General features: G+C 33.0%; 1 protein-coding gene across 1 annotated transcript in view; it reads right to left on the reverse strand.

Annotated features, from left to right (window-relative positions):
* The window catches only part of LOC150104169 (gamma-aminobutyric acid receptor subunit alpha-6-like), a 176,806-nt gene that overhangs the window by 66,642 nt on the left and 90,890 nt on the right, over positions 1–19,274 (reverse strand). The window contains exon 3 of the mRNA XM_090396789.1: positions 1,428–1,495. Coding sequence (XP_090252915.1) covers positions 1,428–1,495 — 68 coding nt within the window. The remainder of the gene's footprint in view (positions 1–1,427; positions 1,496–19,274) is intronic.

A 19,274-nucleotide genomic window follows, 5' to 3' on the forward strand; every position in this document is an offset into this window, starting at 1 on the left:
GTGTGTGTGTGTGTGTGTGTGTGTGTGTGTGTGTGTGTGTGTGTGTGTGTGTGTGTGTGTGTGTGTGAAGAGTGGACGTGGGTGTTTTGTCCTCAGGATGAAGTTAGAGGTTTCAATGTACTGTTTGTGAGTAACTTCTCCTGGTATGGATTACATCCTCTGGTCTGGTCTTAGTACATGTAATGATAACTGCTTACGCCTACATTTGATCTGGACGGGTTTGTGTATTATTCGTTATGGCAGAACATTAAAATTACCATAAAGTTCAATATGCAATACTCCAAACGTTTGATGAAATTCTCTTCAAACTGTTCGTTTAAAATCTTTGCTTTAGAATCTGAGCACTACAGCAAAGATTTTAAACGAGATGTTTGAAGAGAATTTCATCAATTTCTGTGCATTCCTCCCCCCCTCCTCAAGGGCAAGTATTTATGACTGTAATCCGTCTGTGTTCAGGTGTCCGGTTTGCTTGTTCTGACGAACGAAAACCTCGAGTTTCCACGTGGAAAATCCTCTACCAGCTAACTCACCTTTAGTCGAAAGAGACCAGATAAAGGTTCTTCGCGTCATGGACGGGAATTTGACCCAAGTCTTTCCGACCTTCGTCTAAACCAACTGAGATACGTAGATTCTGTCGGGGCGTTTGATTTTATAAGCAGGTATTAGTTGATACCCATCCTTAAGGTGTTTGCCATCGAAGGTTTTCAAGGCTAGGGTCTAATCGATAACGTATTACTTCTGATGCCATAGCAGGCTGAATGATGGGGAAGAGGATGACTTGAAAGAGGATCAGTTTCGGTATGACGTATATTCTTGCGATTTTCCGGCTCATTTTCATTCTATTAGATTTTGTAATTTCTTAATACTGAAATATAATTTTGAAATATAATTTTGTAACTTCTTTAAAAAAAAGCACTAAATACTGAAACACGAACACTCATACTTAAATATAAGCACCATGACGTGTGTAGAAGGAAGAGGAGAAGAGAATTCTGTATGATTAATATTATTTTATTTAACCATCTATTCAAAAATAAATAATAACCTTGGATTTGTTTTCTTCGAGAATATCTACGGAAAAATTTTGGAACGTTTGTCAATTCATTTAGGAGTCAGATATACATTTGTTAAGATCCCTAAGGGATGAAAATGAGCCGGAATTTGGAATCAGAAGGTTTCAGCTTTGTCCAGATACCAGTACTGTAATCGAATGATTTGTTAAATTTTGAAAAAAAAATTCCCATTACTTTAAGTAATGGGAATTTTTTTTCACTAATTAACCTAACTGATTCAACCGGGACTGATTTTAGTGAAATGCCCACTTGGGTGGTTTAATAACTCAATCTCATCACGTAAACACTTTATCCGCGGCTGTATAAATGCTATTGTACTGTGCTGTTTAATGAAATCAAATCAAGTGAACTTACCATATCTGTTTCGGATATTGGACCAAAGCTTCTGATTTCTATATCAGTTAAAATAATAGTAGGTGGACCTGCACAAAAGATAATAGTTGTCAATTCAAAGGAACAAACCTAGAAATAAATAGTAATATTTACATTGTCTTCATTTGGTGATAATATGGCAAATCAATTGAAGAGTCTTTTAAGTGATTTAATTTTTAATGAGTAATTAACATTAACATACATATCTGAATACTGAATTTATGAAATCTAAATAATGAACTTAATAAATATATAAACACCAATATTTCAGTTAAAAAAAAAACGCTTGTCTATTATGAATCAACAATAATAATAACCACAAAAACGTAACACAGAATGGAGATGTGCTTGTGCGCGTGATGTAATGGTTTAATAACATTTTAAGCAGTCACATATGTGAGCAACTGACGTAGCATTTATTTACGTAAAATCATTAACTTCAGTTACTCAAATGAAAAAGTTAGAATAATATGTATATATATATAACATAATTCCGGTACAGTAGCCTTGCTTTTAGTGATGTTGAAAATATATGTGTTTCCTTTGTAGTTTTTGGCTGACCAGTTTTATTTCTAGTATTATGCTTCCTAATTCTCAAAGTTCATTGATATTACAATAGATTAAGCTCTACTCTAGTGGTTATTCTAATTAAATGATAACGGTCGGGTATTTCTTGCACTCATTTTAGTTGATCGCTAGTATCTTTGTTAATGGTGGGGGGGCAAAGGTGTTCTGTTTTATTTTAAAAAGCACAGAATAGGAACAGAAAATGTGGCTGATATCATTTCGAAAACCTCTTTCTGCACCGCCGAACCATTTCATAAGCAGTCGCTAATTTTATATTCGAATAATAACTTAAGTGATGGTAGAACCATTAGCAGAGAATTCTAGAAACACGATGGTTGAAATTAGAACTACTTAATACTTACGGAACTGTTTCCATTACACGGTCCAAGTGTTCCTAACTGTAGTCATGAATGGATTTATATGACCCTTTAAATGATTAGGTACGTACTTCAGTAGCAAACCTAATGAATGCAGTGAATATCGCCTCGATTATAACTGCCTGGTAGCTTTATTTATTTGAAATAGAGAATTTCAAGGTTTATTTCCCACAACTAGTACAAATTGTCTGATACAAATTCTTGAAAATGCCAAGTGTACTTGATGATAATAGTAATAATTTATATTTTTAAATAAATTAATTTTGACTAATGTATATTATTAATACTCGTTATTGTCCACAGTGGTCATACATATTTTGGCATTAGTGATTTCAATAATTAAATATAAAAGTATGGGTAATTAAATAAAATTATCTATAATATTTAATATTGTAGTATGAAATAGTTATTATTTTTCAAACGTCATTTATTTTTATTTGTGTATAATAGTAATCTGCTAATTTGCATTCTTCTATACCCTGAAGAGTACCTCAATTTCGGTAATTTTTGATGGTAAAGACTCAAGTCTACCATACAATATATAATATATATTATACATTACAGGAAATTGCCTCTCAAAAAAGGTATGCGATTCTCTTTTCAGTATACAGCTTACTTACATAATGGAAAAGATTTACACTAATAACTGAAGTGCCATCTAGCATTTAATCTGGCTTTTTTTTTTACCTGGCATAATATATATGGCTACTTTTGTTCGTGATATAATTCCACCATTTTATAATATTTTTCATCAGAAATATTTCTATTTCTTTAGCAAAATATCTCCTAATCCATCAAGTCAAATCAAATTCTACTGGTGACCGATTTCTCAAAGGCCTATTTTTTTCATAAGACAATCCCACCCTAGAAAGGTTTGAAACCTATTGCGCATTTGGGTTAGGTCGTTCGGAAAAAAAGCCCTGCTCTAAAGATTATGCATGGACTTTTTTTCATAGAACGTCAGCCCATGCAGTAATCAGAATGATAGTCTCAAAGAGTGACGGCAATTATATCTCTCAAAGGATATTCAGAAACATCTATGCCATATCATTCGCATCCAGACCGTAGGCTGGAAATCGGAGATGCTGTCCACCTGGCCATAAAAGAAATCTTGGTTTAAACACTACTATGGGCATTTTTGAAGAAAGGCCAATCATGGACCATCAGACCAACAAAGTAACATCCACCTGTTCAAGCTCCCTGAGATTGATCTCTGAGCTATTGAATATGGCCATTTTCCCTAACAGCATACTTCATTAGCACTAAATCTCTCTCTCTCTCTCTCTCTCTCTCTCTCTCCACATATATTAATAGTTGATGTCTAATAATTTCTTCAGTTGTAAAATTTAAAAACGAATGTTTCAGCTGTCTGACATCGCAATGCACCTAGGGAAATTTCCAAAATCAGATTCTAAAAGCGAATCGATTGAATTTCTGTCTGGTAATTAATATTCCACTGGGAAGCGAAGCATGCGCCTAGACATTCACTTGAGAATTTGCAAACTTCTCAAATATTCGCGTCTACCATTCAAGCAGCAATCTCTGCGTCTTATTGGCTATAAAATTCATATTCGGATGAATTTCTAAGAGCGAAAATTTCACGGCACATTGTGCTCTCTTTCTCTCTCTCTCTCTCTCTCTCTCTCTCTCTCTCTCTCTCTCTCTCTAGCAAATGAAAATAGAAGATTGAACTAACTTAGGGGAAATTTGAAGCATCGCATAACTATTATATAAAAATTAATCAAGCCACATCTTAAAATATAAACATATAAACACAGTTTTATTAAGCTGAAATGACTCTTTACTATTCAACTTAAAGTGGAAATTAATCATCTTTAGTTACATTTTACGATTAAAATTGTGACTTCATTCATTTCAAAAAATCTAATTATATTTATCGAAATAGTAGTAACTTGTACACCTCTAGACATACGTTTAAAATAATAAAAGGAAATTAAAATTGCTAACTCAAGTCTAATTAATTTAGAGCCATAATTATTTCCAGCATTTTCTACTCATACAGACTCCTAAGATTTTATTAAGTTCGAGCAGCGTATGCTAATTCTAACACAAATGTTGTTTGCATAAAACATATTTCACATAAATATGCATGAAATAATTTATATTTGTTTACTAAAATTTAACTTTCTATCAGAATAGAAACTTAAATTTTCTACTGATGTACTCGCCCAGCTAAAAATTGAAGCAACATGATTATTATTATTACTTATTTATTCATTCATTTTTGTAAAAACATCTACTAATTATACAATAGTGCCTTTGCTCGGAATGGTAAACTATTCATTCTGGTTAAGTAATGAGCTATCGATTCCTTTTACCACAAGAAATGCCTCCGCAACTGCAAACATACATTGATATTAAAGTCCAGTTAACCGAACTGATAACGTATTCACTTCGTAACCAACAGAAAGCGGAAGTGGATGAAAATCACACTGTTGGTATGGGAAAATTTTGACCCTGTTTAGGTGGTACGTGAATTTCATCACTCGGTATGTGACCACCCACAGCTCATTGAAATTATCCTGTTTAATCTACAACATGAGGAACTAAAATACTGTAAGTGTATAACCTTTATTATATAATACTAACATAAGAAATATAACTTGAAGATTACTGAACGCTCTCCTTCTAACATTGAACGATTAATAAGAATCCTACAGTATCTTTCGGATCTTTAAGACCACTAGGAATTCTTAGAAGACTTTGGAAAGCGATGAAAAAACAAAGCTTTTTTATACTCTGCATCTAGTCCGTTACAATTAATCACATGCCATTATCTTACAATAATTTAATAATTTATAATTCTTGAATAATATTAAGTAAGATTTACCAACTTATCCAATTAAAATACCTTCAGGAGGCTTAAATCTGTTTGATTTTATACACTCATCGCTTAAAAGCTACTAGTGAATCCATGATGAAATCTATATACTGTTACCTTGAAAAAGTCTAAGAAACATTACGTCACACCCGTCTTGAACATTAAACAAAATAGTAATAATAATAATAAACTCTATATGATTCATATTATTCTTAGTAGTAATAAATCAACTATGGATAAGGGCTTCCAACTCTCTCATCTCTCTCTCTCTCTCTCTCTCTCGTTTTAAGAATACCATCATACCATAAATCAGGCCTTGTTCAACAGAAATAGTTCAACTTCAATATCCTAATTCTGCTGATGTCGGTGATATCATGTAACGACTCTTTAACATACAAACAGAAAACTCTTTTGAATTGTTAAATGAGTATATCAACTTTCCAAAGACAACTCAATCATTTTATGAAAGTCGATCTCTAGAATAAACTGAACCTAAATACCACTCCATCATTTGTCCACCCGCTCATTACATCAAAAATGCGCATCGCTATACAAACAACGAAAACTGGCGCTTGTATTAGTAGCGAATAGCGTTTTAATTGCGAAACCTTAAAAACATAACTGACAGCTTCTTAGCTGTGCCAAATAAGATGTTTTAGATGGGAGGCAGATTTTTCAGCAGCTCTTCATTTGGCAATCAGAGATCAACTAGCGATGCCAAGTTATTCAGATAAACGAATTCTTTCTCAAGAAGCCGACATTAATGGTAGTACATATTACATTATTCACTAAAAACACACGTAATAACCACATTATGACTATTTAATTCGTAAATATGTCATCCCAAGTATCTTGGGACATCATCAGTACAGTAATTCAAACAATACTAGGAATAACATACAGTTAGGGCGCATGATTACAATGGAATCTGAATATGCGTGCAGTAACGTGTTATAGAAGTAAATTAAATATAACTGAAAAAAAAAAATATATATATATATACAGCTTATTTTACACAATTTTGTATGACAATTTCCCATACTTTAGGAATAGTAAGAACATCGTTGCTGTTTAAATTTGGTCTGTGTAGTAGGGCTTCAGCACTTTCTTTATATAAACGTTCATATTTATATAAAGATCTATGTAAAAGTTTCGGCTTCTCCCAATGGATCCCAATGATTCCAACTCTGTGTTGGGAGAGACCAGATTTCTGCGGTTTGAAAAGATGAATCATCTTCATCATCATCATCATCATCATCGTCCATCTCAGAAATTTGTCATCATTAAATCACTAGTTTCCAGAGCACACAAATTCTGCTTCTCTGAAGATTCTCTAAACCAAGAACTAGACATAATCAAAAATACTAAATGGATATAATCTTAAAACAACTCAAAAATTCATCAGTCACCTTCCCACACATCAACCCAGACAAGATGTCCATAGGATTCCCATGCCATATGTCAAAGGCATCTCCGAACGTCTTTCAAAATTCATGAAGAAATACAATTTTGCCACTAAATCTATAACTTGTTACCTTCTCCTAAGGACAAACTCTCACCTCTGATGTTACCTGGGGTTTATGAGATCCCATGCTCCTGCATATTGTCTTACTTTGGTCAGACAGGTAGGTCTGTTCAGAAACGCATCTCGGAACATCAAGACCACATTCGTCTTTTCAAACCGCAGAAATCTGGTCTCTCCCAACACGGAGTTGCAAATCTGAACCATAGATTCATTGAGAGAAGTCCAAACTTTTACACAGATCTTTATATAAACATAAATGTTTATATAAAGAAAGTGCTGAAGCCCTACTACACAGACTAAATTTAAACCGCAACGACATTCTTACTATTCCTAAAGTATGGGAAATTGTTATACAAAATTATGTAAAATAATCTATATATTAAATAATAAAAAAAAAAAATATATATATATATATATATATATATTTTTTTTTAATTTAATTTTTTTTTCAGTTATATTTAATTTACTTCTATAACACGTTACTGCACGCATATTGCGATTCCATTGTAATCATGCGCCCTAACTGTATGTTATTCCTAGTATTGTTTGAATTACTGTACTGATGATGTCCCAAGATAGTTGGGATGAAATATATATATATATATATAAAGTCCAAGTATATATATATATAAAGTCTTGAATAAAGTCCAAGAGCAGTCTAACAACTTTCAAAGAAAATAACATCCAATATGCATCAATAAAGACCAGCTGTGGTGATGTTAAGAAAAAAATATCCAGCTCATTGTTAGACCATTCTTCGTTAAGAGATTAACGCCTTATTATAACTATTTAGAATAATTAAAACGGAAACTCATTATTTATCTATTAATTTAGTGAATGAAGCACCAATATGCTCTAATTATTATTAAGTACGCTTGTAGAATAAACTTCTGTTTTTTTTTGTTGTTGTTTTTTTTTAATAAAAATAAATGATACGCCTTCAATTTCATATATGATTTGCAATCATATATGAAATATATATGATTGCATCATATATATTTCATAAAAATCATATATCATAAAATCATATATTTCGCTAAAATATATGATTTTATCGAAAACAATATCTGAAATTTTAACAATGAAAGTATCCTCCATTTCAACAAACAACATTGAAAACAGCAATTTCAACAATATATATGTCTTTTGTAACAATGGCTTGTAGAATTTCACTGAAAATGAATAAATATCAATACTATGTTTAGGTATTAAAATAGTTCTGCATCATTGTATAAATTTTAAATATAACAGCGGCATTGATCTGATATCAGCTTTTAATAAATCTCCCTCTTTTAAAAAAAAATATAATATAATGTTTGTTTCTAAGGGAGCTGTTTATAAAATCAGGCTCCGTTGTTTATGGTTTAACGAGCTATATTTAGTAGGTCTGAACTTGAGTTTGTGTATATCCTGAACACACGACACTAACCATTAGTATTACATATTACCCAGGTGACGCTTCTTTTGAAAGGGGCAATGGCACAGGAAGTGTTCCTGTTCCCTCTCTACGTAGCTTATTCTGCGTCAAAGACCCTCGAAGATATTTTACACTGGATGTGAAATATATCTGAATGGCGTAAGCTCGGTAGCTAGAGAGGGGAGGAAAAAGAAACTGTTTTAATAACCTACACACTACACTTGATATTGGCAAGATGCCTCAGGTTACCATTCAAAGCACCGACATGCTACAGCTAACAAGCATAATGGACTTCTTTCAGGAACAAGATGGATTAAGATCGTAAAAACGGGTCTTTGCTCTCAAGAACATGACAAGAAGAAACAAAATAATCGCTGGGGTTTTTCGTTCCATGATAAATACTGCAAATGTATATATAAGTTTAATTGTTTTAATTGAAGATTATTTGAAACTATAGTAACCTAATATAACCACAGAGGGCGCTATATATACATCTTTGCTCCTAGTGAAATATTTAACTTTAGAAGTAATGTATGTTTTTAAATAATAAAACTCTTAATCGTACTCGGTCACCGCTTTTTTTAGCCCTACTAATATTCTGCATAGTGATTAGGCCTAATGGTTTTGCTTATTGGTCGAGCGATGTAACCTTCAAGCAATTTTCTTTTCACTTCTTTTTCACATACTGTTATCGGATTTACTAGACAAGCTGGAGACCAAATACAGCAATAATGAAATGCACCTGAATTTCGTTATGGTACATGACACAAGTCGAAATACGAAATGTGTATATGGTTTAAGCACAAGTGGCTTTCTTAACAACAGGAAATAGTAGTTTTACAATATAAAATAAGAAATCTGATTAAAACGCTTGTAAAATCGAAAACATGCTTCTCTCTCTCTCTCTCTCTCTCTCTCTCTCTCTCTCTCTCTCTCTCTCTCTCTCTCTCTCTCTCTCTCCAAATTGTTTGAATAGGGAGACACATTAACAACACGCAAAATCCAGATTAACAGAAGCATGGATGTCTCGTATTTTCTCCGGAAATAAATGCGTTTCCTTTTATATCCTAGCAACTATTAACTATGCAATCACATAGTTATTCTTCTACTCAGTCTCTCTTCGATGTGAACAGTCAAGAGCTTTTGAAGCTAATAACTATTAGTCAGCGTGCATAAAATCCGGACCTCGTCGTTACGTATCGTTCACTCTAAGCAGTTCGCTATATTTCGACCAGCAGGTTTCCCAGTCCCGATTTTGGAATTAATAATTCATAATCATCTGAAGTGATGGATGAAAATGCTACTGCTGTGAAAAATGAGTTCCAATAAACAATAAAGATGATGTGTGTGTTTGTCTGTTTCTAAGGGGGCTGTTTATAAAAGCTGGTTCCGTTTTTTATGGTTTAACGAACTATATTTAGCAGATCTGAACTTGAGTTTGTGTATATCCTAAAATACTACACCAAACCATTAGTATTACATATTACCCAAATGAGCCTCTTTTGCTATCCAATTCCAATGGATAAATTTCTTCTTCTTCTTCTTTTAAGTGATGCTACTATGGTAGTTCAAATGAATGTACATTAATGAAGTGTGAAACGTGTTTGTTATTGCAACTTTTCTTTTCATATTCTGCTATATAAAAAAAGAATATAAATAAAAAGAATGAAAAGAAAAGAGCTTAGTATACATGTGACGTTGTGAAGAAGCTTATACTTTTCTGCGAATAAGATTTTAATGCAAATTTCACGAGACCTAAAATCTCCGGATATTCAGTAGAAGTGGCTAGGAAGGACTTGCTATATGCATTCGAGTCTGTGAAAAGTTTTGCAGGGGAAACGAGAAGAATCAGGATTTTCTATTGGAGCACATAATTAGAGCACGTAACAACCATTATAGAAATTATAAAAGCATTATCATAATCGACAGCATGTGTCCGTTTAGAGTAAAATAAACCACGTGTTAGATTTCATATTTTTCCTTTACTTCTCTACTGTTCTTTTATCTTGAATGGGAGAGTGCCTCAGTAGTAGGATGAGCTGTTTGAACCAGATCAAGATCAAGATAAGATAAGGAATCGTGACATCATTGGTTGATAAGAAGATAACGTCATTGTGTGTGTGAGTGTGACGTCATGAGTTTGGAATGTTTGCAATTTTCCTGAGGGCATATGTGTCAATGGCTTCAGTTTTTGTGTTTTGGTTCGCATATGAAATGATGGGTGATGGTAGAGATAAGGATTGGTGTCGTGATTGGTGGTGCACTTCTTACCAAATCAAGATCAAGATAAGATAAGGAATCGTGTCGTGGGTGTGTGTTGTTATGAGATGTAGATAAGTGACGTCATTTGTTAGTTGTAAATAAGTGACATTATTCTTTTGAATGGAAAAGGGAGATATATTAGTGGATAAGGATTGGTGTCGTGATTGGTGGGACACTTTTAACCAGATCAAGATCAAGATAAGATAAGGAATCATGACGTGTATGTTTGTTATATTCCGATGTAGATAAGTGATGTAATGTGTTAGTTATAAACAAGTGACATAATTGTTAGTTGCAAATAAGTGACGTTATAGTTTTCAATGGAAAAGGAAGATATCAGTGGATAAGGATTCGTGTCGTGATTCGTGGGATACTGTGAACAAAATAGGGGTAGGGTGAATGGGGGAAGCAACGTCAGTGTCTTGAATATGTATTGTTATGAGTTGTAGATAAGTAAATGGTTTGCGTATGGCATTATGGGTGATGGATAGTGATAAGATAAAGTTTGGAATTTTGCTGGGGGCCCCATTCTGTCAGGGACATCATTTAATGTGTTGGGTTCGTGTAGAGCACTGTGGGTGTTATTTAGAGATAAGCAATCGTGACGTTATATGTTTGGAAATTTCTGGGGAACATATGTCTCTCTGTGATATCACATGGTGTTTTGGTTTGCCTATGAAATTGTGGGCAATGTTTTTGAGATAGATATCTTAGAATTTTCCCAGGGTGACACACATCCATCATTGTCATCATGTTTTGTCTTTGGTTGTCTATAGATGGCTGTACTAATTTTCCAATACAGTTTGGCGTATTTCCTTCCTGTTAAAAGACTATGGGAATTCTTAGAGTATAGTAGAGTCTAGTGGTGGCAGGATTTAGGCTTTTCTGAATAATTTAATTATATGTCAAACACACACTTTTTTCCCATATCTCGTACACACTTTTTTCCCATATCTCGTACACACTTTATTCTATATTCATATTTTATTCATAATTCATCCGAATATTTTGATTTGTCTATATTTAAGATCATAAAGCTCAATAAATAAACAAATAAACAAACCGTGTGTGAATTCACTGTGATTTCAAAAGTGATCTTACTCAAATATGCATAACACATTAACTACACTGTTTGTTCTTTAAAGTTTACACATTTATTTCACAGATATTACTTACATTTCTTTCCAGAATAGGACATCTTGGAAATAGTGCGGTTTTCTGAATATTCCAAATTGCTGATTTTAAACATATATTCACATCACAAAATACACAAACACAAGATCTGAACTGCAGTTGACTCTTTTTTCATTATAGGTTACTGGGGCATTTTGCTTTTCCTTCACTCATGGCTATGTTTTTTTTTTCACACACTTCTGAAGTTTCTTTGCTTACTGAGAACTTTTTTATGTAGTCTAGAAATTCTAATGATAATTTAAATTTACTTACAGTCTTTCCAGAATGACTCTTCTTAATGCGAATAGATATTCCAAAATTAGTTGAATTAAAGCATATATCCACACCACAGCACAACACACACACAAGCTTGACAGAACGAAATTTCTGTAAATAACCTGAAAAGCTATTTAACTTTTGTTCCCTTAGATTTTCTATCTGTTTGGTAGTCCATTAATTCCTTCACATTGGGGTCATAGTATGTTTTTATTCCCACAGTGGTGAGTGTAAGCTCAAACTATCTTATCCTGACTAATATATCTGCCAGTGATCAATAATTTCCCATATCTCGATATGGTTCTTTTTTTTTCAAATGATTGGTTGTTTTTCTATTTTACTTTTAAAATTCAGTTAACTACATATTATAATCAGAATAACTGAGTAAAAGAAATAAACATATAAACTGTGTGCATGTGTGTATTATTTTCCCACAGTGTTAATTTCATTAATATTTATATATTTTATATAAATATAGTTTATATATTTATTAATGAAATTAATTTCATTAATTTCATTAATAAATATATAAACTGTGTGTATGTGTGTATTATTTTCCCACACTGTTAATTTCATTAGTCTTGTTTGTAGATAACTGAGTGACTCATATCCGGACATTTGTTTTTAGTCCTCGTTCTGATTGTGGGAACATTAGTTCATTTAAAACTTTAAACTATATGATATGTTTTGGGAAGCATACAACGTGTTTTTTCATGACTCAATTTTCTCCCTTTTGATGTTTTGCATGGTTCTTTCTGTGTTCTTATTACACCAACATTCTATTGGAGATTAGTAGTTTGGGGTTTTTCGAACATGTGAACAAAATATTTGCAGATATCTCAAACAATGTCAATAGTTAGCATTAGACAATTTTCTAAAATATTAATTACAGGATATCAGTTCCCCACTTTTTTTTTCTTTCATTCCTCTAATGGAATATTATGTGTTAAGTTTGGAAAAAAATAAAAAAGGTTTTGACTGCCTGTCACATGTTTTTAAACTTTTATTGGAAAATGCAACAACAGCAGCACACATATTTGTTCATTAAGTTACAAATGTATGTTTTATATTGCTCAAATATTAACTCATCAAATCCTTACAGTCGCATTTCAATTCAGGAGCTCGTAGCTTACTTACTTACTTATGTAAATGAAATTTATTTATTTTTCTTTCTTTAGCATTAGAAGGATTTTTTGCATGCCTAACTAAACAAAAACAAAGATATTAAATTTAACATGTGTCTGAAAGCAAGGTTACCATATTTCTTGAAAACAATATGCAACAATGTCAACCATCAAAAAAAAAAAAGAAAGAAAGAAAGAAAAATTGTAAAGACATATAAAATGTTTACCTTCAAATAAATAGTTATGATCACAGCAAGCAAGAAATTCATCAGCTTATCAAAGTTTTGAAATTCATACCCATATCGTTTTCATCATTTGGTATCATTTAAAAGAAGAATGGGTCTGGCATATAAAGTTCGTTAATGTTTTTGATTTTTTTCTTCCAATGGCGAGCATTATTTGATATAAGCATGTTGATTCCTTGTTATCTGAATGCTACGATTCCTTTTTATTTTCTACAGCAATCTTTTAAAGAGTTTTTTTAAGTAACGTGATATGCTAAAATATCTGCTGTCTCTCTATAATATTTGCTGCCTCTCTGTAAAATAATCAAATTCTAACAGTCGTATTGTTCACATTTGGTATGACTGTTTTTTTAATCTGGTGAAGTTATCTACAGTTATTATAGTACGTAAATTGTCATTTTGCAGTTCGTTTATTCAAAATGAAAATTCTGTTATTTGCTATGGTCTCTGTTTTTAATTCCCCCATCATTAGAATGTATGGGTGGGAAAGTTGTGAAATAAGTTTTGACTTGCACTCAAGTCACTTGATTTTAACTTTTATCGTCTACAGTTGTGTGAAAAGAAAAACAAATGTACCTTCTCTTTATTTTTGGAAATAGCATAAATGTATTTCTCTATTTCTTCTTTATCCTGTTTTCTCATTCCCCAAAATTTGTATTTTTGCTTTCTGCACACAGTACGATACTTTTTTCCCTATGCCAAACTTTTTAAGAGTTTAAGTAATGTGATGGGTTAAAATTTATACTGTCTCTGTAAAATAACCAAATTCTAATAGTCATGCCGTTAGTATTTGGTACGAGTGTTTTCTTCTAGTTTGGTGGAACAGTCTACAAATATAGTAACATTTCACTTCATTTGTACTTTATTCACAAAACTACAATTCTGTTATTTGCTATGACCTCTGTTTTTAATCTCCATACACTAAAATAGTATGGATGGTAAAGTTGTGAAATAAGTTTCGACTTGCAGTCATTTGATTTGAAAGTGTTATCATGTACGGATGTGTGAAAAGAAAAGATAATGTACCTTATCTTTATTTTGAAAGCACCATAAAAGTTTTCTGTTTATTTCTTCTTGTTACCTTGTATGAATATTAATTTATCCTGTCTTCTTAATTCCCAAAATTTGTATCTGTGTTATCTGGCACAGTAAAATGCCTTCTTTAAAGAGAATTGTGTTAAGGTATATAAAGTTATGGATGTTTTTTTATCAAATTCTAAACAGAATAAACATGTAAAAATTTCATTGTGGAAAACACAACAACATTACACATCTTTGTTCATTTAAGTTTATAAATGCATATTTTAATTTGATGAAATATTATTATTTACAGAGAAAAAAATTAGAAACATGTAATTACCTAAAAATATTCAAAGAGTTTTGTGGTTCGCTCATTTGTTTACTTAACTGGACACAAAACATCACAACACAATACGATAGCTGCACTGGATGAACAAATTGCAGTAACTGAAAAGCCACTCATGTCAATTGTTTTCCTTATAGTACTGTTTACATGACCCTTACACGGACGGTTCCTTCCAAAATGAAACTTTCATGCAGATGACTCAAAGACATGTTTCTGCATGCTGTTGGATAAGATGTAGATGTGAGATTATCTTACTTTATGACATAATTGGGCAAACCTTATCTCTGTAGCTCGAAGGGTATTCTATATTATTTGCCCTTATTATGTTAAGTATTTTATCCTCAAACAGCGTTTTTGATGTTAGAGCATGTGACTAGTCTCTCACTCATATGTCCAAAAGTGTTGGGATGGGGAAAAAGTGTTGGGTGTTGGAGGTGAAAGGGTAGGCAAGAAGGTGATAGTGGTCTTCCCTGCAAGCCCCCCCACCCATCCCCTCACCCTACTCTCCTCCAGAATATGTCTGCTCAGGATCTAAGACCATGTGACTAGTTCTCTCACTCATATGTCCAAAATTGTTGGGATGGAAAAAAATAAATAGCATTAAGTGGTGAAGGTGAAAGGATAATGAGAGGGTGATAGCAGTCTTCCCTTCAATGCTCCCCCAACCCCATGTTCTAACCCCACCTCATCCCTCTCTCCTCCAGAAAATGTCTGCTCAGCCTAGTGGAGATGAGTTAGTTCCTCATTTGCAGATATCTTTTGTGATATTACTTACAACTGATACTGATAACTCTGTAGGAAAAAAACGCGTTTTTTCGCGTTTTTTTCTGTGCTGTGGTGTGGATATATGCTTTAATTCAACCACTTTTGGAATATCTATTCGCATTAAGAAGAGTCATTCTGGAAAGACTGTAAGTAAATTTAATTTATCATTAGAATTTCTAGACTACATAAAAAAGTTCTCAGTAAACAAAGAAACTTCAGAAGTGTGTGAATAAAAAACATAGCCATGAGTGAAGGAAAAGTGAAATGCCCCAGTAACCTATAATGAAAAAAGAATCAACTGCACTTCAGATCTTGTGTTTGTGTGTGCTGTGAATATAAGTTTAAAATCAATTTGGAATATTCATAAAACCTCACTATTTCCAAGATGTCCTATTCTGGAGAGAAATGTAAGTAATATCTGTGAAATAAATGTGTAAACTTTAAAGAACAAACAGTGTAGTTGATGTGTTATGCATATTTAAGTAAGATCACTTTTGAAATCACAGTGAATTCACACACGGTTTGTTTATTTATTTATTTGAGCTTTATGATCTTAAATATAGACAAATCAAAATATTCGGATGAATTATGAATAAAATATGAATATAGAATAAAGTATGTATGAGCTATGGAAAAAAAGTGTGTGTTTGAGGGACACCAGCATATAATTAAATTATTCAGAAAAGCCTAAATCCTGCCGCCACTAGACTATACTATACTCTAAGAATTTCCATAGTCTTTAGGATATGAATATAGAATAAAGTATGTATCAGCTATGGAGAAAAAAAAGTTTGTGTTTGAGGGACACCAGCATATAATTAAATTGTTCAGAAACTCTAAACCCTGCTGCCACTAGACTCTCCTATACTCTAAGAATTCCCGTAGTCTTTTAACAGGAAGAAAATACCGCAAACTATATTGAAAAATTAGTACAGCCATCTGTAGACAACCAAAGACAAAACATGATGACAATGACAGTTGTGTGTCACCCTGGGAAAATTCCATGATATCTTATCTCAAAAACATCGCCTACAATTTCATAGGCAAACCAAAACACCACGTGATATCACAGAGAGACATATGTTCCCCAGAAATTTCCAAACATATAACGTCACGATTGCTTATCTCTAAATAACATCCACAGTGCTATACGTGAACCCAACACATTACATGATGTCCCTGATAGAAGGGGCCCCCAGCAAAAATCCAAACTTTATCTTATCACTATCCATTACCCATAATGCCATATGCAAACCATTTACTTATTTATAACTCATAACAATACACATTCAAGACACTGACATCGCTTCCCCCATTCATCCTACCCCTATTTTGTTCGTATTATCCCACCAATCACAAGACGAATCCTTATCCACTAATAACTTCCTTTTCCATTCAAAACAATTACGTCACTTATCTACATCTGATAATAACAAATATTCATGTCATGATCTCTTATCTTATCTTGATCTTGATCTGGTTAAAAGTGTCCCACCAATCACGAGACCAATCCTTATCCACTAATATATCTCCCTTTTCCATTCAAAATAATAACGTCACTTATTTACAACTAACAAGTGACGTCACTGTCATTTATCTACATCTGATAACAATGCACACCCATGACACGATTCCTTATCTTATCTTGTTCTTGATCCAGTGAAAAGTGCATCACCAATCACAACACGGATCCTTATCTCTACCATTCACCCATAATTTCATATGCGAACCAAAACGCAAGAACCGAAGTCATTAGCACATATGCCCACAGGGAAATGAAAACATTCCAAACTCATGACGTCACACACACACAATGACGCCATCTTCTTGTCAACTAATGACGGCACGATTCCTTATCTTATCTTGATCTGTTTCAAACAGCTCACCCTACTACTTGCTTCTCAAAGATTGTATACTCCACTGAAGAGTGACCAACACCTGCCTCATCCACACCCACACACCCACACACCCACACCCACACACACACACACACACACACACACACACACACACACACACACACACACACACACACACACACACACACACACATCCCTTCCTTTCAGTCTCTGGTTTCAACAAAGTTCATTGGAATTTACGAAATTTTCTTCGCTTGCCACACTCATCAATCTGTCCAGCTGTTTCCATCCGCTTGGTATTTTCTGTTTTCCAAAACATTTTTAGATCTGACACTCACTGTAATAAGTATTGTTAATCGCATTTATTTATTTTTATTTAGTGAATTTGAATTATATTTAGAATGGAGATGTCTCTAATATTTTGGTTATTTAGTATATGCACTTTCTCCTTCTCTCTTCACTTAATAATAGAGGTAGTTTTAAACGGTTTCCCATTATCCTTTTCGGTTAGTAACACTGACGTCGTGTTTGTAAGTATAATGATATTTATGAGACAAGACTCCCGGCTTCTTTCAAGGGTGTTGCCAAAACCATAAAATTCAAAATAAGTAAATTCCGGCAGACTGAAGAAATAATTTATGTGCTCAAGTTGTCTGAACGTCATACAACATAAATAGTAGAGTTTTAAGTGAGTCATAATATTAACCAGAAAGTTAAAAAGCCATGCTGTAGAAAATAAACTACGCAGTTATGTTAAAAATCTGCATATTTATTACATAGTAAAAAACTGAATATAATGAAGTCATTCAGGTGTCACTCAATGGTGTGTAATCATGGAGATAGAAATATCTTTGTGTGCCTAAATCGAATATATATATATGTGAAAATGATTTTCTATATCGAAAATGGACAACATTTTCAAATAAAATCAAAGAGAGTAAGCGAAGGGGAAAAATATCCAAAGAAAAGAAAGAATAAACACTGGGGAAATCTGTCGCTAACTCAGTTGAAACCGAAACAATCATGCAAGACATCCAGTAAGACAGTAATACGAACAAAGACAGACAACATAAGAACCCTAATAAGATCAAATACAAATATCAATAGCAAGAAAGTTTTTAGAAGCTACTAAAACAACATGGATTCTCTCGAAACGTCATGACCCTGTCAAAAGCTACTTATTACAGAATAAGATATTACGAAACAGCATTTCTTAAGAATAGAACTTAATGGTACTACCGAGATGACGTCAATAGTGTACTCTACAAAGAAACCAAGTTAAGAATTTTAAAGTATTTGAAACCTTTCTGGACAAGTTACACCTTCGAGCTTGAATAGATCGTGACGTTCTGCGATATTTGATTGTACTGGGAATTCCTGTCCCTCTAGTGTCGATTTTCTAATCGTCTCAGATGGAAGAATAGAATAAATTTTCTCGAACCTTAACAATACATTTCGATGGATTAGGAATTGATTAACAGATGGACCAACAAATTGCTAACCAATACATTAACAAGAGGGTTAACAAATGGATTAACAATATATTAACAGGTGGTTTAGCAAATGGATTAACAGGTGGATTAACATATGAATTAACAATCATCATCCGAGGAATTAACAAATGGATCAGTTGCATTACCAGATAGATTAACAATGGATTAACAGATGGATAAATTCCACTTATTTTTTCTATCTGCTTTGAATTGTCATTTGGAAAACGATAATTTAATAATTCCATCTATTAATATTGAAATGGGTGATTATGAAAATAACAGGGAATATAAATGGGTAGTAAGATGGATGCAAACTTTTGCGTTCTACATTTAGAGCATCAATCTATGTTTAGAGTTGTATGTTTAGTATCATTCCCTCTAACGTGAAAGCAGTACGATGGACAGATCTGGAATGTCGGACAAAGGCAGATGTGGTAGGAATATACCATTCTTATCAATCCATCCTTTATCAATTGCTTGTTTGAAATCGGAGTTTCTGAATGAAATACTTCGCTATATCCATCTTATGATTGAATAA

Source organism: Typopeltis vanoorti, chromosome 8 (assembly GCF_054136105.1).
Source record: "Typopeltis vanoorti isolate ZY-2024b chromosome 8, IOZ_Tvanoo_1.0, whole genome shotgun sequence".
Classification (NCBI taxonomy): Eukaryota; Metazoa; Arthropoda; class Arachnida; order Uropygi; family Thelyphonidae; genus Typopeltis; species Typopeltis vanoorti.